Source organism: Berghia stephanieae, chromosome 7 (genome assembly GCF_034508935.2).
Source record: "Berghia stephanieae isolate SIO BIC M18660-M18661 chromosome 7, UCSD_Bste_1.3, whole genome shotgun sequence".
Classification (NCBI taxonomy): domain Eukaryota; kingdom Metazoa; phylum Mollusca; class Gastropoda; order Nudibranchia; family Aeolidiidae; genus Berghia; species Berghia stephanieae.
Window position 1 is genome coordinate 51,683,501 of NC_088366.1, and position 25,537 is coordinate 51,709,037.

General features: G+C 34.3%; 1 protein-coding gene across 1 annotated transcript in view; it reads right to left on the bottom strand.

Moving 5' to 3' along the window:
* LOC144977449 (acyloxyacyl hydrolase-like) overlaps positions 1-25,537 on the bottom strand; it is a 39,521-nt gene that overhangs the window by 107 nt on the left and 13,877 nt on the right. Inside the window, exons 8-20 of the mRNA XM_078922685.1 lie at positions 24,188-24,258; positions 20,565-20,613; positions 18,171-18,314; positions 15,317-15,386; positions 14,550-14,666; positions 13,214-13,250; positions 12,600-12,674; positions 8,220-8,295; positions 6,957-7,112; positions 4,858-4,917; positions 3,470-3,572; positions 2,476-2,552; positions 1-108 (exon numbers count right to left, since the gene is read on the bottom strand). The exon at positions 1-108 is cut by the window's left edge and continues 107 nt beyond it. Of these exons, the coding sequence (XP_078778811.1) occupies positions 1-108; positions 2,476-2,552; positions 3,470-3,572; positions 4,858-4,917; positions 6,957-7,112; positions 8,220-8,295; positions 12,600-12,674; positions 13,214-13,250; positions 14,550-14,666; positions 15,317-15,386; positions 18,171-18,314; positions 20,565-20,613; positions 24,188-24,258 (1,143 nt within the window). The remainder of the gene's footprint in view (positions 109-2,475; positions 2,553-3,469; positions 3,573-4,857; positions 4,918-6,956; positions 7,113-8,219; positions 8,296-12,599; positions 12,675-13,213; positions 13,251-14,549; positions 14,667-15,316; positions 15,387-18,170; positions 18,315-20,564; positions 20,614-24,187; positions 24,259-25,537) is intronic.

Consider the following 25,537-nt stretch of genomic DNA (forward strand, 5'->3'; position numbering starts at 1 on the left):
AAACAATTTTTGGATGACTTCGTTGTAAGGGTTGACAGGTCCTAGGACCTCCGGGTGATTGGCCTCCAGAGCCTCCCAGATGGCTTTGGCTGTCAGAGCTTGACCCAGCTGGAGAAAGTAAATTGATAAAAAATTTTAAAATGAACACTACTTTCAACATACCTGAGTCAGACATGTCAAATTGAAAACTTCAAATTTAGTAATTTTTAAATCAATTTTTAGTAATTTGACAAGGAAATTCGTAATTTCTGAAATTGTGTACGAACAACCACAATATTATTATTATTATCATTATTATAGTAGTAGTAGTAGTAGTAGTAGTAGTAGTAGTAGTAGTAGTAGTAGTAGTAGTAGTAGTAGTAGTAGTAGTATAGTAGTACTTCTTCTTCTTCTTCTTATCAATATTATTATTATTATTATTATTATTATTATTATTATTATTATTATTATTATTATTATTATTATTATTATTATTATTATTATTATTATTGTTAAGCATTACTAAGAATTAAAAATTCGTAATTTTCCATAAAATTTAGTATTTGGCCATGGAATTTGTCTAAAATTCATAAAATTACGAAAAATTCGTAAGATTCGGCATGTATGTTAAGTACATGTACAAGTAAATAGTAATATCTCATATAAATAATTATTATCTAATATCTTATACACATGTTTATCTTAATTACTCAAATATCAAACCAAATATAAAGAATTGCTCGGCTATGGATTGGATATCAAATGAAGCTACCTAGACACGTAATGCAGGGTCAAGGTTACTTGGTGAATGAAAATTTCATCAATCAACTTTTCCACTAATTCCTTTTTTTTTTTGTTGCTAATTTCAAATAAATAAAACTAATCATGGAAAAAATTGAATCTTTTATATAGCACAATATCACTGCTCAAAGCGATTTACAAAGGGTCCCTGACCAACAGTAACACGTAACATGTAAAACGAGACATGGCAGGAGATATTACAATTCTGTTAACGGCCAGGTAGTCATTTTACACCTGAGTACGGTGAGAGAATGTGAGTAAAGAGCCTTTTCCAAGGACTATGCACTGAGTGAGGCTGGAAGCCACGACCTTTCGATCGAAAGTGAGTGTCATACCACTAGACCTCATAGCCGCACAGAAAAAAAGTAAATAATTTAGTGAAATGTGTAAACGCATATATTAGACCCAAAAAGTGTAATTTTGAGCAAGATGCATGTCAGCTAGTTTTGTTTGTTTTTAAAGGTTTTTACGACACTTGCAACATATTTAGGTTATATCAGCGCCAGTAAAAAGGAAGAAAATGGGATAGTAAAAAGTTCTAGAATTACAATTAAAGCACCCAAGAAAAAGTAAGACATAGGGGAACTGGGAACAAATAGGGATCAGAGGTAGATTCCAAGAGCAAACCACCAATGTACTTAGTTTGAGATCACCTATAAGTCTCATCCACACAAACACAAAATCCAACAAAGAGGAACACACTCAAATGCTTACATTATACATTCAAAATAACAAACATAATAATACATAACAGAGAGATGATTTACAAGGAAAAAAAAAAATCACATCCCAAAACAATAACTATGCATTTGACTGTTTCCCTCCCAGCGAGGACTCCGCCAGGGCCAGGACAAAACCAAGTAATCTAATTCCAAGACAAAGACAGAAAGCATGTTGGAAAACAGATATAAGGGGATAGAAGACACAGTATGTACCCCCCTGCCCACTATGAAAGGTCAGGAACCCCTCCCAGCGTGTCAGCTTCATTACCTTCTACATCGTGTGGAAAGAAAATCAAAGTTTTAGAGAGAAATGATGAAAAGGTACCAAGAGGAATGAGGAATTTTTATTCCAGTAACCGAAAAATTGAAGCAAAATATAATTTGGGCATAGCCTGAACCCCCTATGAATATAACTTAAATCTTGTTTCTCATTAATTCAAAAAAATTGTGGAGCGGGCACTTGTATCAACAATGATGAGTAAAATAGGGTATGGAGAAGTGCCAGATGAAAACAGAGCATAAAATAAATAAATTTTCTAAGAAATAAAAAATTCCCTTTATTCATTCATCCCATAGGGAAAATGTGTCTCTAGGGTCTATTCGAAGGGAAGACTGGAATAACCCAGGCGTCAGCTGCAATGCAATGCAGCGCTGCAAATTGAGCTAGGACGAGGTGACTTGCTCAAGGCCACACAGCGCAGCGGCAGGTGATCGAACTCGGTACCTTTCAGCTACGAAGCAAAGACCGTACCGCTGAGCCACGCTGTCCCCTGAAAAAGTCACTGGGTCAATGCCAAACTCAGGATTCAATTGACATGACACCCTCCTCCTGGCCGGGAGAGACAGAGATCGGCCATGAGCGGCCATACAACCAACTGAGCTATCTAGTCACACATCGTTGATGCCAGTTTTCTATTGTTATATTCATTTTTGTACAGTGAAAAAAAAAAAACAAAGTCATGTTGTGACTCACTTGATTGCTGTGGAAACCGTCAGATGGTTCCACAAGCTCCCAAACTTTACGTCCTGCTTTCTTCCAATCATCCAAAACTGAAAATTTAAAAATTAAAAAACAAAAACACAACCATTTAGTTAACTGTCATTAGTACAACTGCACCTGAACTAAAGTCAATTTAGCTTAACTTAACTTTGAGTATTTATATAGCGCAATATCCACTAAAAGTGCTCAAAGCACTTTAGAAGGGGTCCAAAGCCAACAGCAACACTTAACATGTAGGAAGAGACATTACATTTTTTTTTCGACATAGAGACAATGCTGTTAATAGTCAGGTCTTCATTCGACACCTCATTCGTCCTAAGTGTTTCATTCATCGTGTTTTGTTGATAAAGGGGAAACCCAAAATGTTCACAGCATGTCTTCGTCTAATAAATTGAAGTCTACAATTCAATTAAAATCTTTATTTCTTATCTTTATTCTACACCTGAGCACGCTGAGAGAATGTGAGTAAAGAGTCTGTTCCAAGGAGCCAACTTGGCACAAAACAGAGCAGGATTCGAACCATTGACATACATATCCAAAGACTAGAGCCATACAAAAAAAAAAGACCACAAAGATGCAAATTGGACAGTATTAAGTACAAAAGAGCTATGTACCTCATCATCATCATCATCATATTTCAAAACTTCTATGTCCACTTTTTTTCAAAAAGAAACCCCAAGCCAAGTTTAATTCAGCAAATCGTGTAATGTTTCGCGTTTACCCCAGGTATATACGCGTTATGTTTCAGAATATCTATTCCCCACCAATTAGCTCACTTTGGACAACATGGATGATTCCTGTTGATGTGTTTTTTATGTAAGGTTGCACCACTGATAGTGGAGTCCAATCAGAAAGGAAATTAATTTTTTATCTAGTGACAATTTTTTTTTTTAAAATTGAGCTTTTATATAAGCGCAATATCCACTAAACATGCTCAAAGCGCTTTACAAATAGACATAATCTTTACCAGCATCCAGTGGATCGTCCAGAAAGTACAGGTTGAAGTTGGAGTAATGGTTCTTCCTTTTCTCAGACAACTTCTTCAATGTCAGATTGAGCTCTTGGACACGCTATGAATGAGAAAGTCGGGGGTAGGAATTGAAAATCATGGTTTAACAGGTGAAACAAAAAAAAACAAGAAAAAAAAAGAGCCATAACATACAAAGTTCTTTCTGACTAACAGCAGACCTGCCGAATGCAAATTACAAATACACAATATAACTAATGTAGCATAAAATAAACCTAGATAATAACAAGAACAATAACATTAATAATAACATTAATAATAATAATAATAATAATAATAATAATAATAATAATAATAATAATAATAATAATAATAATAATAATAATAATAATAATAATAATTCAATAATAGTAGTAATAATTTATACCTCCTATTCCACATACAAAGAGCTCTAGACTTCTAAAACAATACCGCATTTTTCTACCCTCTCTGCATGTGTTCTCACATTATAATGCATTAACATTGATATAATGCCAATTAATTTTAACACACTTCCAATTCTGAGTCCAACAGCTATATTTAGACTGAAGATCGTCTGACTGAAATGTTTGGCTTTGGATGTTCTGATTGAAGGTGTCAGGTGTCGCATTGACTTTTCAAGATATTAGCAAAAGAAAAAAGTCTTTAAAAATGTTTCCTTTTTCTTCAAAAATCTGAACAAGCGTGTCTGAAACAGTGCCAAACTAAGTCAGAAAGAAAAATACAAGAAATAAAAATGTCATCAACTCAGTCGAGGAGGGCTGATATTTTTGGATATTTTTTTTTTCTTGAATTTTTCTTTTTTACTTTGTCTGGTAACACTTCAGACACATTTGTTCAGATATTTATCTTATACCACTGCCTGCTCCCTAATTTCTCTTTTTCTTCAACAACAGATAACTGGAATACCTGTCACTTTGTCCCTAATTCCAGATATTTTATTTATTTAGCGATGATTTCCAGAACAGGTTCTAATAGATCCTATTCGCTGGACTCCCAATTGTTCTTCATCAGGCCAGGTCCTCATATGGCCAGTGTTGATTTTTGTGTTTGAAGTCAAATAGTATTTCTTGTTCCTTCCATTATTTGTCAAGTCTATTTTTAAACAGAATCAAACTTTTTGCTCTCACGATTCCATCAGGCAAACTATTCCAAGCTACCTTAAAAAATTTTAACTGTATTTCATTCAGAAAAGATGGCTCTGTACACTTGCACTAGCTCTCCAATTAATTTTCTTCGTTTTAAAAATTTCTCCAGATTGCTAAATTGGGAGTCCCAAAATATCAGGAAAGTTGGCCACTATGGCTTTTAGTTCTATTTACAAAACTTCAAACTAAAAATTTCAGTACCTTGGCTGCAGCGTTCCTGGCAGTGGCATTGGAATTTAGCCAAGCAGGACAGGGAGAGGCCTGAAAATACATCACATAAAGAAAACAATACAGTTTTAATATAAAACAACATATTGAGAATTTATTATCATTATCATTAAAACAAGCAGTAAAAAAGTGGGGGAAAAAAAATTGTAATCTGAGCGATCTATATCTAGGTTTGCGGTCAATCGAGTCATCGATCACATGATTTGTTGCTGTCCAGCGATTGGATGTTTCTTCATAAATGTAAACACGCTGCTTTGTTTTTATGACAGTCGTAAAACAAACCCATAAGTAAAGCTGAACAAAATGCCCTATTGTGATTTTAGATATTTCGAAAACTGTGAACTATTTTTTACTATGCGGGTCATTTTGAGCACACTTTATATTGTGACCAATGACTTAAGCACATGAAAATGTAATACAGATCATCCCCATTAAATGTGACTCATAACCCATGGCCTCAAACCAGTTTTATGCTGCTGTGGACCAGATGTTGATAAAGCAACATGGAAATTAAAATAATGAGAAATACGAATTTTTGTTAATCCTACTTTTTTAAAAATAAAACTATAACCACTCTCCTCAAGGAAACAAACATAATGCAAGTCCCACATTGTTTACAATTATTAATTCAGTTTCTAGCATCTAAATCGTGCCGACTCCAGCATGACCTATAGGCATTATACGTACATTACGCCCTTCTTTTCGCACAGCATTGAAAGATGCCATTGCCTAGACATTCGATGAAGGAATAAAGACAATCTATCAAACAAGAAGTCTGATGTCAACAGGAATCACCCATGTTGTCCAAAGTGAGAATATTGAGGATTAACAATCCGGCCCAATGCCAAGGGGACAAGACAAAAGTGCCTGAAGGGAAACTTGAATCCAGGACCTTCCAAGCCACAATGCAATGTCTTAACCACCCAACCACTTCACCCCCCAACTACAGCCGTAGTCAGGTATTATAATGTCCAAATCACGAGAGTTGACTCACTTCAATTGATGCTGTGCATTTAGCCAAAAAGCCCACAACATTCGCCAACCGGAAATAATGTTCCACAGTGATGATACTCACAAAAGTCAAAAGGAGAAAAGTCTCGGAAAAACGGAAAACTCACCTAGAATATTCTTGCACCACAGGAAAGTAGGCAGGATGACTTCTTTGAGTACTTGAAGAGTACTAGTGTGTTTGGCCTCTTTCTAGGTGGGGCCCAAAAGAGGTTTTTAAAGATTTATTATATAAAAAAAGTAAAGAGGAAATGAAGGAATATCCGCGATCGAGATCTAGAGGAAAACCGAGAAAGGAAGAAAACGCGTTTTCCGCGGATCCGCAGAAAAGTATCATCAATGTTCCAACACACAAAACGGAAAACATGTGTGTAACCTTAAATGTTTATAGTCTGATTGATAGAATTTAGTGAGAACTAGTCATGAAACGGGCTGGCTAAAAACAATACCAAAGAACTGAGTGACGTGAATTTTGTTTCATCAATAGACAATTAGGAGTGCATTTTTTAAAACCTCTCTGGGCAGTAACAGCAATAATAAATAATATGGGACCATAATAATATATATTATCTATTTTATGCATCTCAGGCATCATTGTTTAGACTTAACTCAAAACATCACAAATAATTAAAGAAATTTTGATTTGAAAAAGAAATAAAATCTAGATAAGAAATTCAATCTAGACATTAGCTCAACTGCTCAAATTTTGTTTACCTAATCACCTGACTTTAAAATCCAACTAAAGACCCAAAATGTTTCCATAAGAATTAAGAGCATTAAAAAAATTTGAATCCAGTCTTAAAATCTATGTGTGTGTATTTTAAAAGAAAGAAAAGCAAATTATAAAAACACTTCACACTGCCTTGATTTTTTTATCATAGATGGTCAGATTAACTACATGCAAAAATATCATCTGATCAAATTTAACATAATTTTTTTTTTTAATAAGTACAATGTTCATTTCTTCTAGTGCTATCAGTCAAGAGTGGAGAGAAAAAAAAAAAGAAAAAAAGTATCAATAATAATGACATCAATATGTCAATAACATTGCAGGCCAAATTTACCTCCATACAGTTGAGATAGTCGTAGAATTGGCTGTAGGTGAAGCCTCCCCAGAAGTTGGCAATGGGATGAATTCGTTCTGCCATGGTCTCATAGAGAGGACGTCCATCAGCCAAACCGAGAATCACTACAGAGCTACCTTTGGGCAGACGATTTTCCTTGAAAAATTAAATATAATCGAAAATGAAGAAATACATTTTTTTAATGAAGAGCGCTTTCTTTGAAAAAATAAAAAATTGGAAATGAAATGATATTCTACTAAAATGAACAGCCAATAAAAAATCTGCACTTCATTTGATAAAAAAAAATTCTAATTTTGGTGAAAAAGACCTGTATCAATCCAAAATGCATGATTTCTAATTGTCACTTTGGAAATTTCACCAATTTTCATTAAAAATTTAACTTCAAAAATCCAAACCTGGTGAAAAAGCATACAGGTAGTAGCTCTCAAATGGAAAAAGTCATTGTATATAAGTCAACAAAGTGGTCCCAATAGCTCAGTTGGTAGAGCACTCGCTTCACATGCAAAGGGACCGAGATTGATTGAGGGTGAAGTCGAGATTTTTTCCGACCCCCCCAGCAATTGTGTAGCTGAGTCTGTCAGATATGGTGGACGGTAATTTGTGATAGAATAGTGTCCTTTCTAAAGGGGAGCAAGCAATTGTAATTGTCCGATTCATGCTTTAAAAAACTGTATTAACCCCTGCTCCACGGGCCTAATTTCTGAGGTGGACTATTTTTTTTTTAGGTTAATAATCTGTTCCAGATCCTGAATATGCAATCTGTCCTCTGGTACCAAATTTTTCTTTCCAATCAGTTTTATCAGAGTAAAGATGCTGATGTGCTTCTGCTAAAGCTAAAATGTGTCAGTGCACGACACAATCAGTCGGAAAGTGAAAATTTTGGATTTGCATTGTTTTGCATTTTCTGAAAGAATGTGTTCCCCAGAGCATTTTAATCTTTATTTTTCATGAAATTATGGTCAGATGTATCGAACGGTATCAATCAACTTATCTCAAATTTCATACTTTTTCAACTTGACTCTAGCTGTAAAAAATATTTAGAAGTGAAATTAATCTTTGATATTTCCCGAAGATGTACAAAAGGGTTGATTTAATAATTTATGACAAGAAATCATTTTTGATAATAAATTGACCTTCTAACTAAACTTGGCAACATCTCAGTTCAAACCTTTTCACCATTTGACTGATTATGTCATTCACTGTAACAAATTACTATTTTTCTGAACAGATGTGGATCCTTACCAGATAGTCCAAAGTGATCAGAGTGTTTTCGTGCATTTGTTTGGGGGTTGTCATGGCACTCAAATCCTGGGTTTTTCTGACAAGTGGGAAGACAAAGGTAATATTTTTTTTTAAAAAGGATTGTTTGATTTGGATTGCTTTTAGAGTTCTAACAAAATTTTCAGCACATATGAGTCTTCTAATTTCTAGGAAAAGTAAGACAAAAGACCTTGAATTGATGAAAAGGAGAATAGGAGTAGATGGTAGTGAAATTTACCTTTGAACCTAGTGTGAGACAAAATGTATGGCCTCACCTGGATCTTAGTCGAAAGCAGAAATCCATCTATTTGCATTATCATTAGTATCTAATACATACAAAGTATAGTTCAGCACATAAAACATAAGACATCTAACAGGGAGATGATTTACAAGGAAAATAAATCACACCATAATACATAATACATGCAAAATCATACAAATACCAAGACACTGCCTTGCTGGGGGGGGGGGGGGGAGCATCAACAATGAATTGACTTGAAAGCTAGAGAGGGTCCTCTGACAGCTCGCATTTGATACAGATTTATTTCTAGAAATAATGTGTCAAATCTCATCACTGTTGATTTATATCTTAAACCAATTTAGATGATCTTGCTGTTTAAGGAGCACAAAATCTAGAAGGTCAATTTTATCCTCACATATGACATTCTTTTTGATATAAATTAGTGGCATAAATTCAGCACTATTCAATAACATAACGAATTGATTGGGAGTTTGTTTTGTTTTGTTTTTTTAAAGATAAGATGATAATTCTGTATGAGTACTGTAGGAAGACAGGTGAAAAAATAAAAACTTGCTCTAAAAAATTTTAGGTATTAGACGAGACTCAGTGAAATAGAACTTGTCAAGTTAGAAGACACAAGGAAAAAAATCTTTTGATTCTTCCCAAACAGAATCAAAAACAGAGCTCTTTAGGACAATACTTAACTGTTATTTAGATATGCTCACTGTGTATGCAAATGCATGTATAATTCATTGTACTTAACCACAGCCAATGCAAAATAAAGAAAATACAACTGTGTTTATTGTCCTGTAGTCCTTAATGTGTTAGCTTCTTATTTAACTTCATATTTTCCTTAAAAGTTCAAGTTGCAATTGAGCATTTTCATTTAAGGAAAATGGCACAACAAAAATCTCAAATTTAATGTAGTTTTATTTTAATGAATTTACTTTAATAGAAAAAAAGAATAAAAAATGACAGACTCCATTAGTGACCATTACTTAATTTGTAAAGCAAACATTTTTTTTTTAAATGAACAATGAACAACAGCAAGCATGCACGATAATTTAATGCGGCTATGTGGTCTTGTGGTATGTCACTAGCTTTCAGTTTGGAAGATCCTGGGCTCAAGCCTCGCTCAGCACATAGTTGAATGATAAAAATTCTCTCAACGTACTCAGGTGTTAAATGAGTACCCTGGCCATTAACAGATTTGTCTCTGTCAGAAAAAAATGTCATATCGTCTAACAGGTGTCATGTCTCCTTCTAAACGTAATGTGTTGATGTGAGTCAGGGACCTTTTGTAAAGCGCTTTGAGAAAGTTAAGTAGATATTGCGCTGTATAAAAGCTCCAGCTAAAGTTATTTTTATATTACGATGACTACTATGTTACTAGTGTGCATCTTGTGTGAGTGTGTCTATGTCAATATTGTATTGTTATAAATGTGTAACCAAATGACAAATTGCCACTTTTTTGGGGACAATAAAGATATATTATTATTATTATTATTATTTCCACCATGAAATAGGGTAAAGACTATCCAATTAGAGACCATTACTTTATTTGGAAAGACACCATCAATTTTATTTTAAATGAACAATCCACATGAAATAGGGCAAAGACTGTCCAATTAGTGACCACTACTTTATTGGAAAGACACCATCAATTTTCTTTTAATGAACAATCCACATGAATAGGGCAAAGACTGTCCAATTAGAGACCATTACTTTACTTGGAAAGACACCATCAATTTTATTTTAAATGAACAATCCACATGAAATAGGGCAAAGACTGTCCAATTAGAGACCACTACTTTACTTGGAAAGACACCATCAATTTTATTTTAAATGAACAATCCACATGAAATAGGGCAAAGACTGTCCAATTAGTGACCACTACTTTACTTGGAAAGACACCATCAATTTTATTTTAGATGAATAATCCACATGAAATAGAGCAAAGACTATCCACTAGTGACCATTACTTTATTTGGAAAGACACCATCAATGTTCTTTTAAATGAACAATCCACATGAAATAGGGCAAAGACTATCCAATTAGAGACCATTACTTTATTTGGAAAGACACCATCAATTTTATTTTAAATGAACAATCCACATGAAATTGGCAAAGACTATCCAACTAGTGACCACTACTTTATTTGGAGAGACACCATCAATTTTCTTGTAGATGAACAATCCACATGAAATAGGGCAAAGACTATCCAACTAGTGACCACTACTTTATTTGGAGAGACACATCAATTTTCTTTTAGATGAACAATCCACATGAAATAGGGCAAAGGCTATTCAATTAGTGACCACTACTTTATTTGGAAAGACACCATCAATTTTCTTTTAGATGAACAATCCACGTGAAATAGGGCAAAGACTATCCAATTAGTGACCACTACTTTATTTGGAAAGACACCTTCAATTTTATTTTAAATGAACAATCCACATGAAATAGGACAAAGACTGTCCAATTAGTGACCACTACTTTATTTGGAAAGACACCTTCGATTTTCTTTTAAATGAACAATGAACAACATCAAGCATGCATGATAAATTAGTAACAATCAAATTATGAAAAAAAGGGGGGCAGGCACCGGTGTAAGATAAAGATCTCAACAAGTGTGTATGAAACGGTGCCAGACAAAGCAAGGAAGAAAAATACAAATGAAAAAAAAAACATCCCAAAACATCAGTCGGCCTCGACTAGGGATCGAACCTCAGGCGTTTGATTACCTCTTGGTAACACATCTGACTGGTAATCAGGAGGTCTGCGGTTCGATCCCCAGGCAAGGAAGACTGATTTTTTGGGATGATTTTTTTTCTTGTATATTTCTTTCTTGCTTTAATGGCACTGTTTCATACAAATTTGTTCAGATAATTTATCAAGTGAGTGTGAATTCTTCTTCATCATCATCAGTCTTCCTCACACTTCCTGAATCAGGGTTAAGTCATGAGAAACCTTTATTCCAATTTCTAATGTGAGATAAATTTTCTTATAATGGAAAATGTTCAACATTGATCCCGTGAGGTAAGTGGGTAAGTTGATTCATTATTATCATCATCATCATCATCATCATCATCATCATCAGCAACAACAACAACAATATCATTACCATATGGAAATGTTCAACATTGATCCCGTGAGGTAAGTGGGTAAGTTGATTCATTATTATCATCATCATCATCATCATCATCAGCAACAACAACAACAACATCATTACCATATGGAAAATGTTCAACATTGATCCTGTGAGGTAAGTGGGTAAGTTGATTCATTATTATCATCATCATCATCATCATCATCATCATCATCATCAGCAACAACAATATCATTACCATATGGAAAATGTTCAACACTGATCCCGTGAGGTAAGGGGTAAGTTGATTTATTATTATCATCATCATCAGCAACAACAATATCATTATCATTCTTTCGAGTCAGGATACAGACTCTAAAATAGGAAACCTTACAGTTGCTAAGACAACATCCATTTTGTTTCAATAGAAAATGTACAACATCGAGCATGCAGAAGTGCCATAATCACTTACCTGGTCCAAATTCTGTCATACGATAGAAAGAGGTTTTCAAATTCATTAGAAAGGTGACAAACTCAATTTCTAATCTCTTTAATTGCAAAAAGTCATGCCGTTGAAACAACAACGCATTTGAGATTTATTCTTTTTTAATTGAATGAAAATATTTTATATAAAACAGGGGGGGGGGGAAATTGCTGTGTAAGTCAATTTGCTATCGAGAGAAAATTTTTTTAAACATTGGAATCACAAATCACAAATCAAAAGCACAGATATCAACATATATTAATTTAGCGGCCTATTTCAAAAGTCAAGGCGTGTGTGTGAATTTAGAAATTTCTCTCATGACATAGAATTCTTTCTTTCTTTTTTTTTTTTTTTTCAGTCAGAGAGGTGAGATAACGTTCGAGTTTGTTTTTTTTGTTGTAAAATAAGCTCAATTGTCATTGGGAATTTTAAGAGGGTATTGCTTTAATTTAAGGAACCTCCTGTAAATCAAAAGTACGCTCGCACTCGGGGGAGGGGGAAGAGAGAGAGAGAGAAATACAGAATAAAAGACAAATATAAGCCACTTACCCCTGACAAACATCATTTCCAACCAAAACAATGAACAGCAAAAGAGGACGATCTGATTTTTGATTTCTCGACAATCTAGAAGGAAAATCAAAATAATGTCATTTGAATTGACTGAGGTCGATTGAGGGGTTCCTATATTTTCCTGTTAATTTAATTATGAATGCATTATGCACAGTGCTTTATGCGGCATTGACCACCATCCTTTGAAAGTGTACAAGATGGCTTAAGTATTGTAGAAATACATTGTTTTCTCGTGTAAGCATTGTTGAAATTTATTCCTTTTTATTTTGTTGTGATTTTGCATTGTTGTTTATATTTTATCCTAAAAAAAAAAAAGAAAAGAAAATAGACCATGAAAAAAACAAAAAAAAAAAAACAAAACAAAAAAAAACAAATTACAAATTACATAGAAGTTTCTTGATTATTTTTTTTTTCTACATTTTTAATTTAAATATTAAAAAAAAAAAGAAAAAAAAGAAATGGTGAAGGCGGCTATCAAAAGACGTGGTGACAGTCAGAATTTCGATATTCTCAGCCAGACAAAAATAAGCAGTAATTATATAATAACTTTTATCAAATACAAAATCATATAAAGATGCCACACAGATACTTACGTTTTCATAACTTCGTGCACATTAAAAGAATCTTCCCCTGTAAAATATAAATAAAACTGTTGAAAACAATCTCAAAAGAAAAGGTTAAAATCAAGTAATTGGAAACCCTTGAAAAAAATACATAAACTAAAAAAAAAATGTAAAGAAAAAAAAAGAAAAATGAGAGAATAAATTACCATCAATACAGTCAAAACTGCCTTAAAGACAAATTGTACTTTTTTTTATTAGTGGGTGGGGGAGAGGGGGGCTCAAAGGTCAAGGTAGCGAGTCTTATTAATCGGCCAATCAACTGTAATCTAAACCAGGCTCATTGACAAGTTTTTAACATTTTCCTTTGCAAAATGAGCAAAGCTAAAGCTTTAACTTAAAGTAAATTTAAATAACACTCACAAAAAAAATAAATAAATAAATAACATCTTTTATTGAAAAACCCAGGAAAATTCATCTTAAAGAAAAAAGTGTTAATGTAAATCAAAAACGGCGTGCACTTATTTACAGGTCTGATAACCCAATTCATTGAGGACTCATTGTCGTAATGGAAATCTCAACAAAAAAAAAAAATGACACAAAATACTGTCCATTACAACAATGTTAAACTAGGCCCATAATGGGGTTAGGATGTGTCAGACCTGAAGATCTGTACATGTTGTGCCAATCAAAAAGTGCCACAAGTACTGTAAAATAAAACCTCTACAGTTTGTTTTTAAGGGTTTTACAGCGCTTGCAACACATTAAGGTTATATCAACGCCAGTAAAAAGGAAAAATGGGATAGTAAAAAGTTCTAGAATTACAATTAAAGCACAAAAGAAAAGGTGAGACAAAGGGGAACTGGTTCAATTAGGAAACAGGTGTAGATTTCAAGAGTACACTATCAAAGTACTTAGTTTGAGATCACCTAAAAGTCTCATCCAGACACAAGCACAGGTCCCAACTAAGAGGAATACACTCAAATGTTAACAATCATATAATATAATATGTAAACTAAACATAATACAATGCATAAGAGAGAGATGATTTACAAGGGGAAAAAAATCATCTCCCAAAACTATAACATACATTTGACTGTTTCCCTCCCAGCCAAGGAACTCCGGCAAGGGTCAGGACAAAACTAAGTTATCTCATCCCAAGACAATGACAGGAAACAATTAGAAAACGGGTATGGGGGGATAGAAGACACAGCATGTACCTCCCTGCCCACTATGGGAGGTCAGGATCCCCACCCAACATATTTGATTTACAACAGCTTACATCCGTGTCTGCCCATATACAATTCCATCTTTTTTGTCATCACAATATTATGTACATATAATATTATCAAATTTTTAAAAACTGTACCGTTGATAGCAATGTTTTGATAGTCTCTGTGGTTGCATCTGTTCCTGTCAACCATTCGGTTATAAATAGAATCAATGGGGCCTTGAATTACACTCGTCCAGTTGTTTGTGCCGTGACCTGAAAACAAAACACAACGTGAAACGCCCTGTCTGTTCTAAATCCTTCCTGCAATCATAGACAGGAATTTGAAATGATTGATCATTTTTGAAGGTTTCCCCAGTATAATAAGATTTTTAAAGATTTTATGGCATTCTTTTTTATAAAATCAAATTCTTTGAATAGCAGTAAATTTAAAGATTTCATGAAATGTTAAAACAAATTAGTCCTTCAGAGCCATTAGGAACATGGAGCCGGAGTTTAACCCGGCTTCTTTAGCGTGAAATTGACAATAGCAAATGCTTGCTATCCTTTGGATAGGACACTAGTCTATCACAAAGTACTTTCCACCAAATCTAACAGATTCAGCTATCCATTTACTGCTAGTTGGAGCGGGGATCAGAAAAAAATCTCGACTGCACCCGTGATCGATCTCGGTTCATTATGTGAGAAGCGAGTGCTCTACCAACTGAGCTATCTGACCTCCAATACTAACTAAACACGGCAAATATTGCTTTGCATCAAAGTAGAACGTTTTCAGTGGTTTTTTTTTTTTGTCTCTTCCATAAAATTGTGTCAAAAATAACTTACACAGAGAATGACAACGTCAGCTTTTTCAAGATAACATCTCCCAATTTCCCACTGCATCAAATTACGAATTCCAAACTTACCAGTGAATGAACCAAGCATGGGCCAATCAGATTCATCTTCAATAACCAGAGGTAAAGGTTTAAAAGCTTCCTACAAACCCATGGTTGATGAGATAAAACATGCAGATATATAAATTAACAAACACAAAAAAAGCCAAGCATATAACAAAGCATAAATCATGTCCATATAGAAAGGAAAAGTTATACCAACCGACCAGCCAGCTATTGCTTCTGAATTTAAGCATTATTAAGATGTTAATGTGATGCTAAGCTGCTAGAAGCTATGGACTGTAAAAAGTAATAAACAAAATGAATAGAACAGCCATGGGTGCCAACAGGAAGAAGTGCTGAAACCTGAAACTAAAATCTCGACACTTTGCCAAACCTGAAAATGTTCCTACTGAAAATGCGGCCTAAACTTTACTCTTATTTCATCACCGTTTTTATACCATTATTAAATGATTACACAGCAAACATATTGACACAATGAGGAAATTAATTTGATTTTAAAACCAATATATAATACATAGTGAAATACTCACAGGTCATTTTACTCAAAACACCGAAACCGGAATTCCGGCATGAACCGGAAAACTGGCACCCATGGAACAGCTTCAAAAAAAGAACAAAATAAAAACTTTTCATTCCAAGATTTTTATACAGAGAGGACGAACTGGATATTTCTCTGTTTTTTAGTAATGCATTCATGTTTTCATTGGATTTTTAAAAAATTTTTGGCTGAGGAAGGGTTTTGAGCCGAAATGCTCCGTGTTTGGTATTTTGTTCTTTTATAATTATTATAATCATTTTTATTTATTTCTTTAAACATGTTAATGTACAGATTAATATTTCATTTTCATTTTCTGACAGTATCTAAAATGGAACACGTCATCACAGCAGACATGCCAATCAGCTTAGACCATTGTAAATAATTTATGTAATTTCCTTAAATAAATACACCTATCAATTAATTGATTTATCAAATTCTTTTGAAAAGCCCGCTGTCCTGATACCAAAATTTACATCTTGGTATAGACAAGCCTTGTTCCACCTACCAACTATTTCCCTGTATTGTTGATCATCTTTTCAATTCTCTGACTTTTTATGCAGAATATCTTTAGCAAAACCTTAAAGCAACTCAAATTATGTAAAATCTTACTGGTTGGCACAGCTGTACAACGGCGTAATTCTATTTTAAACTTCTCTTTGAAAGAGCTATTTATAAGAGACTAAACGTGTTTTATGCATAATTGCAAAACAAAGCAGCAAACGGACATGGGGGGGGGGGGGGGGGGGGGGGGATATATTTATAAAAGCATGCTTGCACAACACAAAAAAAAAAAGAAAAAAAAAAGGGTAACGTTCATGATGCAAATATATTAATTAATCAATAAATAAATAAATACATAAATAAATAAGTGAATAATTAAACAAAAATTATTGGAGTAAAACAGGCCAAAAAAAATAAATACAAGCAATCAAAGTCTACAAAGTAAAATGACGAGGTTAAATTTGTATTTATTTTGTGGCTACTGTATTAAACTATGTCAACATCTCATGTCTTGGGCCTGTTTCAACAATAATTGACATGGAATAATTTGTGTTTTTATGGTGAAAAGTTTCATGGTTGAGTAGCTGTAATCATAAGCTTTGACCAGGAGAACATAAAAGTATTTAAACATGCTATACAAGGCTATATATATAAATTGATGAGAGAGAGAGCTGGCGAACCCTGATCTCCAACGTCGTGTCCAACATGGAACATCGGTAAAGGTAATATATAAATTGACAGGAAACTAAAGTGTAAACCCTTCCCCCATCCCTCTATCTATCTCATATCTATCTCTCACAAAAAAGAAGGGCCTATAGGCTGGATTATTTTATTCAAGTCTCTGTAGTACTAGACGGCTTTTGGATAGGACACGAGTCTGTTGTAAAACATTGTTCAAATATTGTTGTAAATTAGAGATCTATTAAGAGCAGCCTATATATTGGGATTACAATAATACTCTAGGCATTTAAAAAGTCATTGTATGCAGACCTGCTTACTACGACTACTACGGGAATTTCGTAGAAATAAGAATTTTTGGGTCCTAATTGACAATTATATAAAGATCTTTAATTCAATAAACCTCTTTAACTCACTCAACCCTAGAGAGTTTTGCTACTTTTCAAAATTGAAAAAAAAAATGTATAAAAAATGAGCATGTACAGAGATAGTTTTATTCAACAACCATTAACATGTAAAAACTAAAAACATTAGCTTTGATACTACACCTATAATTTGTCTCAGAAAAATGTAAAAAATAGGTATGGGGTAAAAGTAACCTGGGTAAACTACGGATATAGACGGTGTTAGGGTTGAGTGAGTTAATAAAACGAAGTTTTGGGGCCAGAGCTAATATATAAAGGAGTTCGAAGCTATATCTAATGTATTTAAACACACAATTGGTCATTATTAATGGTAGTTGAAATATCTACTGTGTTATTTCAGCTGAAAACTACGAATTTTTCCAATTCCAAGTTCGCAGGTCTGTAAAATTATGTAAGATTCTGTCTATATCTCCCTGCTTACAGCTCTGATTGAATTGAAATATCTTTCTTCCTTAGGTTTAACCTTATCAGAAAGCAAGTATAAAAGCCATGCGCACTGACTAAAGACAGTAAAAGAAAAAATAATAATAACAATAATAACAAAAATAAAAATAAAAATAATAATAATAATAATAATAATAATAATAATAATAATAATAATAATAATAATAATAATAATAATAATAATAATAATATAATAATAATAAATAAAAACACCACCACCATGGAAATAATTATGCGAAGTGCATAGTAGACAAACTCGCTGGAAATGGAATGTTACCACAGAGATCTTTGTAGCGTCAATCCAGTTGGGGGGGAAGCTGAAATGAGCACTGATAGAATCTCCCAGAGTTGCGACACCTCGTGGGTGAGAGTGGCTACACAGTTCTTCTTCGTAGGACTTCTTTGTTTCTTTGTCAATTCCCTGGAAAATTATCAATAAATGATTTATTTGAGAAGATTTAACAAGATTTCCTTTTCTTTAATACAGACTTGTCACATGCATGCAATAAACAGGGTTGCCAATTCAGTGGTTTTTTTTTGTCTCTTCCATAAAATTGTGTCAAAAATAACTGACACAGAGAATGACAACATCAGCTTTTTTTTTTTACTAAATTTACTAAATGTTTACACAAAAACATAGACCGACACCTGTCCAAGCACTTAATTCCAGTTTTTTTTAAAAAAAAAAAAACATGATGTACTTCCTTTTTTCAGGTTAGCAGGTGTTTGGAAAATGTACTGATGGTTTTATAGCATACTGACTTGAATCAATAAAAAATCTGAATACTGAATACTTCTGGGATGAAATACAGATCTTGAGAGAAAACATCTGCATTAACACAAAATGCATGATCATATTGATTATTACCCCTATTAAATTTTTTTTTTTTTAAATTGAGGTTTTATATAGCGCAATATCAACTCAACAATAATTGCCTATTTGGACAATAAAGATTATTAGTATTATTATTATTATTATTAAAACATGCTCAAAGCGCTTCACAAAGGGCCCCTGACCAACAGCAACACGTAAAACGAGACATGACGCCTGTAAGGCGATATTACAATTTATTCAGACAGAGACAACACTGTTAACAGCCAGGTACTCACTTTACACCTAAGTACGGTGAGAGAAAGTGGGTAAAGAGCCTTTTTCAAGGATTCAACTATGCGCCAAGTGAGACTCGAACCCAAGACCTTCAGACCCGAAAGTGAGTGTCATACCACATGCGCGGCTATGTGGTCTGGTGGTATGACACTCGCTTTCGGATTGGAAGGTCCTGGGTTTCAGCCTTACTCGGCGCATAGTTGAATCCTTGAAAAAGGCTCTTTACCCACTTTCTCTCACCGTACTCGGGTGTAAAATGAGTACCTGGCCATTGACAGCGTTGCCTCTGTTGTAATATCACCTAACAGACGTCATGTCTGTCTTACATGTTGCATGTTACTGTTGGTCAGGGACCCCTTGTAAAGCGCTTTGAGCACTTTTAGTGGATATTGCGCTATATAAAAGCTCAATTTAAAAAAAAAAAATTTTTATACCACAGGACAACATAGCTTCATTTTATAGAATTGTCAATTCAAAATGCTTAAATTTGATGAAAAGTCATTCGGTTTCCTGGTTGGTAATCTGTAGAAGGGAGGGAGGAGAAACAAGCAGGGATTGCTATCGACATTAACCCTCTCCTTACCAACTATAGGAAAATTGTCACATTCGTTACGACACAACGAACCCTTTTTCTTATTCAATTTTCTTTTGTACATCATAAAATTTTAAGAAATTGAACAGTGTGTTGTAGAGCATGTCAGACCTGCCAAATTGAAAACTTCAAATTTAGTAATTTTTATGTCAATTTTTAGTAATATGACAAGGAAATTAGTATTAGCAGTAGTGGCAGCAGCAGTAGTAGTAGTAGTAGTAGTAGTAGTAGTAGTAGTAGTAGTAGTAGTAGTAGTAGTAGTAGTTTCTTATTATTATCATCATTATATTTAAGTAATACTGAGAATTGAAAATTCGTAATTTTCCATAAAATTTAGTAAATGAAAATGGCAATGAAATTTGAAATTCGTAAAATTACGAAAAATTTGTAAGATTCGATGGCAAGAATTTTACTGCCATTGTGTTTGAGTGATAAAAAATCTATTTTTGTGTTAGTTGGGTGCGAAGATGGCTGGTGAGGAGAGAGTAAAACAACGGGAAAAAAATAGATAACATGGTTCATCATACTTTTATGGTAAGATTTAAGTTATCAGGTGCCACATTGGTAAAAGGGACGTTCAATCTATTAAAAAAAATAAGTTGTCTTGAAAGGATAAATGGAGATTTGGAACAGGGAAAGTGTCTAAACCATAAATGGAAGACGGGGTCCCAATATCTTGATTGAGCACTCGCTTCACACATGAAGGGACCTGGATCGATTCCAGGTGAAGTCAGGATTTATTTCCTGACCCCCCACCCCTTTCCTGTCAACTCTCAAGTGATTGGATAACTGGGATTGTTAGGTCAGGTGGAAAGTACTTTGCAATAGACTAATGTCTTATCCAGAGGGTAGCAAGCAATTGCTACTGACCATTTAACGCTATCGAAACCATAAATGAAGGTCGTCAGAGGAGAAGGAATGAGATAATGAAATGAATGGATAAATAAACCACTCCATCAAGCCGTACTTACATAAATTCCATTGCAGTTTGTATCAAACAGGGTGTCCTTATCTTGAGGTCTGGGCATATAATTTAAACAAAAAAAAAAAAAAAAAAGAAACAAACAAAATTGAAACTATATAAAACTGTCTATACATCTCTCTCATCAGCCCCCCCCCCCCCCCCCCCCCCCTTCCTTCTATCTTAAAAAAAAATTGTCTAAATCAAATAAGATAAAACTGAAGTTAGAAATAATAAATTAACTTGAATTCTGTCAGGCTGATTAAAAATGCATTTTACGGCCAAAAATAAAGAACTTGACGTTATTTATTTAATGGTAACTTTTAATCTAAAATCGCACATTTCTGGTAACTTTTACTTTCAAGTCTCACATTTCTGGTAACTTTTACTTTCAAGTCTCACATTTCTGGTAAATTTTACACATTTCTGGTAACTATAAATTTTCAATTAAGTTTTTGAAACAGCTTATGGCTATTTTTTTTTTTTAACATCGACATAGATTCTAATATAACCTCTAGCAAGATTTTTTTAAAACTATTTTTGAAGACAGATACTGTTTTAAACATAAAGATCTGAAAAATAAAAAAATTTTAAAATATTTTAAAAATTGAGTTTTTATAGAGCGCAATATCGACCAAACGTGCTCAAAGCGTTTTACAAGGTTCCCTGGCCAACAGCAACATTTAACATGAAGGACGGGACATGATGCCTGCTAGGCGATATTAAAAAAAATTTTCGGACACAGACAACGTTGTTAGTGGCCAGGTACTCATTTTACACCTGAGTACGGTGAGAGAATGTGAGTAAAGAGCCTTCTTCAGAGACTCAATTATGCACTGAACGAGGCTCAAACCCAGGACCTTCCGATCCAAAAGCGAGTGTCATACCACTAGACCACATCATCATCATCATCATGTAGTTCCATATCTGAAGCAGACGTCGGAGGTCATCTTCCGCCAAGCTGATCTATCTCTTGCCAATTCTATTAAAGCAGCGCCACCTTTCTCAGCTTCATCTGTCCAAGTTCTTATCCCTTTCAAATAAGTTATTCTTTGTCTTCCTCTTATTCTTTTTCCATTCATCTTTCCAGTCAAGGCGAGTACTTCCAAACCAGGGTGGCGGATAATGTGTCCTAAAAATTCCATTTGGCGTTTGATGATTTTTGTTAACAGTGATCTTTTTCTGTTTGCCATTTCTAAAATTTCTTCATTTCTTTTCCTTTCCACCCATGACACCCTCATCATTCTTCTGTAAAACCACATTTCCGCTGCCTCCAGTCTTTTAACCATGGTCTTGTTTATGGTCCAGCTCTCACAACCATATAGCAGCACAGACAGTACATAGCAATCCAGGACTTTGATTTTTGTTTTCATGCTAATATTCCTGTTTTTCATAATTGTATGCAGCTGGTTGAATGCATTCTTCGCCATACCTATTCTTTTCTTTATTTCACAATCTGATTTTCCATTGGATGTTACATTGAAGCCTAAATATTTGAAACATTCAACTTGTTGTATTGTTTGTCCTCTGCTTGTTATTACACAGGCTGGTGGGTTATTATTTTTAGATACCGTCATACATTCTGTTTTAGATATATTCAGTTCCAGTCCCATATTTTCACTACTCCTGACTACAACATCCAGTAATTCTTGTAGTTCATGTTCAGATTCTGCCAGTAGAACCGTATCATCTGCATACCTCAGATTTGTTACATTCTTTCCTCCAATACACACCCCCTTTTTATGTTCGATATCTCTTAATATCATTTCACTATAGAGGTTGAATAAATCTGGAGACAAAACACACCCCTGCCTAACTCCTCTTCTAATAGGTGTAAAACTGCTTAGCTCGTTGTCAACAGGCATTGCTGCTTCTTGTTCCCAGTACAAATTCCGTAATATTCTTAAATCTTTACCATCAATGTCCAAGGATGATAGAATTTTGAATAGTTTTTCGTGTTGTACTTTATCAAAGGCTTTTGAATAGTCGATAAAACACATATACAGATCTTTATTTACTTCAATACATCTTTCCATCAGCATTGATAATGTGAATATTCCATTTCTGGTACCCTTGTCCTCAACAAAACCAAATTGCATCTCCCCAATTTCAGGTCGTATTTTATTTCTTATTCTTAGTAAAATTATCTTCAAAAGAATTTTTGTGAGGTGGCTCATTAGGCTAATAGTTCTGTGTTGTTCACAATCAACTGCCCCTGGCTTTTTTGGTAATGCTATAAAAATGGATCAGCTGGCATTTTTCCTGTGTCATACACTTGATTTAGAAGGTTTGTGATGAATTCAATCCCCCATTCACCCAGGCCAGTCAAGGCTTCAATTGTTATGGCATCAGGTCCTGCAGCTTTTCCATTTTTCATGCTTTTCATGACGTTCCTAACTTCATCATTCATTATAGAAGGCCCTTCCAGTTCTTTTATCATAGGCATTTCTCCTCGATTATCAAAAAAAAGTTCTTCAATATATTCTGACCATCTGTTTAGAATGCAGTCTTTGTCCATGATGGTGTTTCCACGCTTGTCTTTGATGCATCCACTTTTAGCACCTGATTTAGTTTTGTTTGTCACTTCTTTGATTTTTTTTCTGATGGAAGAATTTGCCATTTTTTTCTTTGCAGGATATTATATGGTGACATTGTTCATTTATCCAGTCTTCTTTAGCTTCGTTGCATTTTATTTTTATCTGCCTGTTCAGTCTTGTATTTTTCTTCCTGATTTTTGGCCTTTCTTCTCTCATTCATTAGTTCTAATATCTCTGGAGTAATCCATTTCTTCTTCTGCAACTTAAGTGTGGTTGGAACATTTTCTTCTAATGATGCAGCAACACTGTCTTTAAACTGCTCATATTTCACTTCTATATCTGTTAGTTCTCCAAGCACTTCAAACTTGTTTCTTACTGATAGTTCAAATTTTTCTTGTATCTTCTGTTCTTCCCGGAGAATGTCTAGTTGGTATTTAGGTTTAGCCTTTGCTCTTTTGCAGATTTTCAATTTAACTCGTATGGGGCATAGCACAGGTATATGATCGCTGCTACAGTCAGCCCCCGGCATAGATTTGGCATAAAAAACTGAGTTTCGGAAACGTTTGCTGATGAGTATGTAATCTATGTGGTTTCTCACTCCATCTCCAGGACTTTTCCATGTCCACTTCCTTCTATTGTGGTTTGTTGACCAAGTATTTGTGATTGTCAGATCATGTTGACGGCACCATTGAATAAGACGGTCACCTCTGTCATTTTTGTCTCCCAGACCATGTGGGCCCACAATATCTTCTATTCTTTCTCGGCCCACCTTGGCATTAAAATCGCCCATGATGAGTTTTATGTCTGAAGACTTAAACTGATGCATTGCTTTATCTATTTGTTCATAGAAATTTTCACTTCTTCATCATCGTGACTGGTGGTTGGGGCGTATATTTGTAAAATATCAAAATCAAAAGGTTTTGCTTGTAGTTTGATTGCCATTACTCTGTCTGATATGGGCCAGAATCCTTTGACTGCTCGCGCCGTTTTATTATCTAGTATAATTCCAACTCCCCTTTGGTGTTCTCCTCCTCCTGAGTATATAATTTTACAGTCATCATAATAGCCACATAGCCGCACAAATATTTATACATACATGGCCCCTGGATGGACACTATTGATGACATCAGAGCAATCTTTTCCTCTCCAAGCTGAACCACGGTATGTCTGAAAAATATGAAACCCCAATATATTTTGTTTACGATTTTAAAATAATATTAGTTTAATGTATACCAGACTTGCCAACCCTTCACATGCCAAAAGTGGAGTCTGAAAGTCAGAAAATAGGAATTTGAGATCCAAAAAAATAGGAATTTGTCACCAAATGGATAATTCCCAATCAAAATGACCACAAGCTTTGCCACCAAACACACAAAGACAGTGTTCTGACACAGCTGGAAAATTGCATATCAATTATTGTGTTAGGTAATGGAATGGTGAAGGGGAGGAATGCTATTCATTTTCCTACTTAGCTCCCTTTCGGCAAGCATAAAAAAATATGACCTCTTCCTCCATTTTTTTTCTACTTACCATTATCATCATTTTTGAAAATCGGAATTTTAGAGACAACGGCAAAATAGTGGAAAGGAAGAGTGAAAATAAGAATGATTCCGTCAAAAGCGGCAAGGTTGGCAGGTATGTGTATACACTCCATCAAATGTCACAAATGACATCCTGTTTTGTCACAGTAACAAAAATATCGCCTGAGCGGTAACTTAGTTCAAGTGATGACCCGAGGTTGATCCGGGGTCACGGCTGCCAAATTACGGGGAATCCCCTAGTGAGTTCAGTTACGGTGATATCGGGTGATACCAGTCGATTTATGTTCACTTTCATCTCTTTGTTATCGCTTCACAATGAGCTAACACACAAATTTCTTTATTCTGTAATATTTATCAAGAATATCCTCTTTCCATTCATATGTATTTTATGCCAGTGCTGCCAGTGCTGTATATAACGATCGTGATATTTCAATCCTAAATAGACTGTTTTTCTGTGATTTAAAATGCATTACTTTTTCCAATAAAAAATTCAATTCTTCAAACAGAAACATAGAACAACTTTTAGTCTTCCACAATTAGAATCTATTATAATTGAACTATAAGTTGCTAAAATTCCATCTGTGCGTCAACAAAATTGAATTTATTATGATTTTTAAAATTTCATTTAGTCATGGAGGACACTCAAGAAATTCATGATGAAACCAGAATTTTGGCATCACTGTTTCAGTAACAAATCTGTTAAGTATCACGGGAGATAACCGTTGCATGGTCGCGAATTTCATGGAGTGAATGACCTCTTGACCGCGGCGCAGATAGAGAACTAAAAGCTCGTCTTTCAACACTGTGGTGTAACAATCCTTTCAATGAGTTCAATCAAAATGAAATATCAATGAATAGCAAAGTTTAGATGCCTAAGATAAATTTGTATTAAAAAATAAGGTATT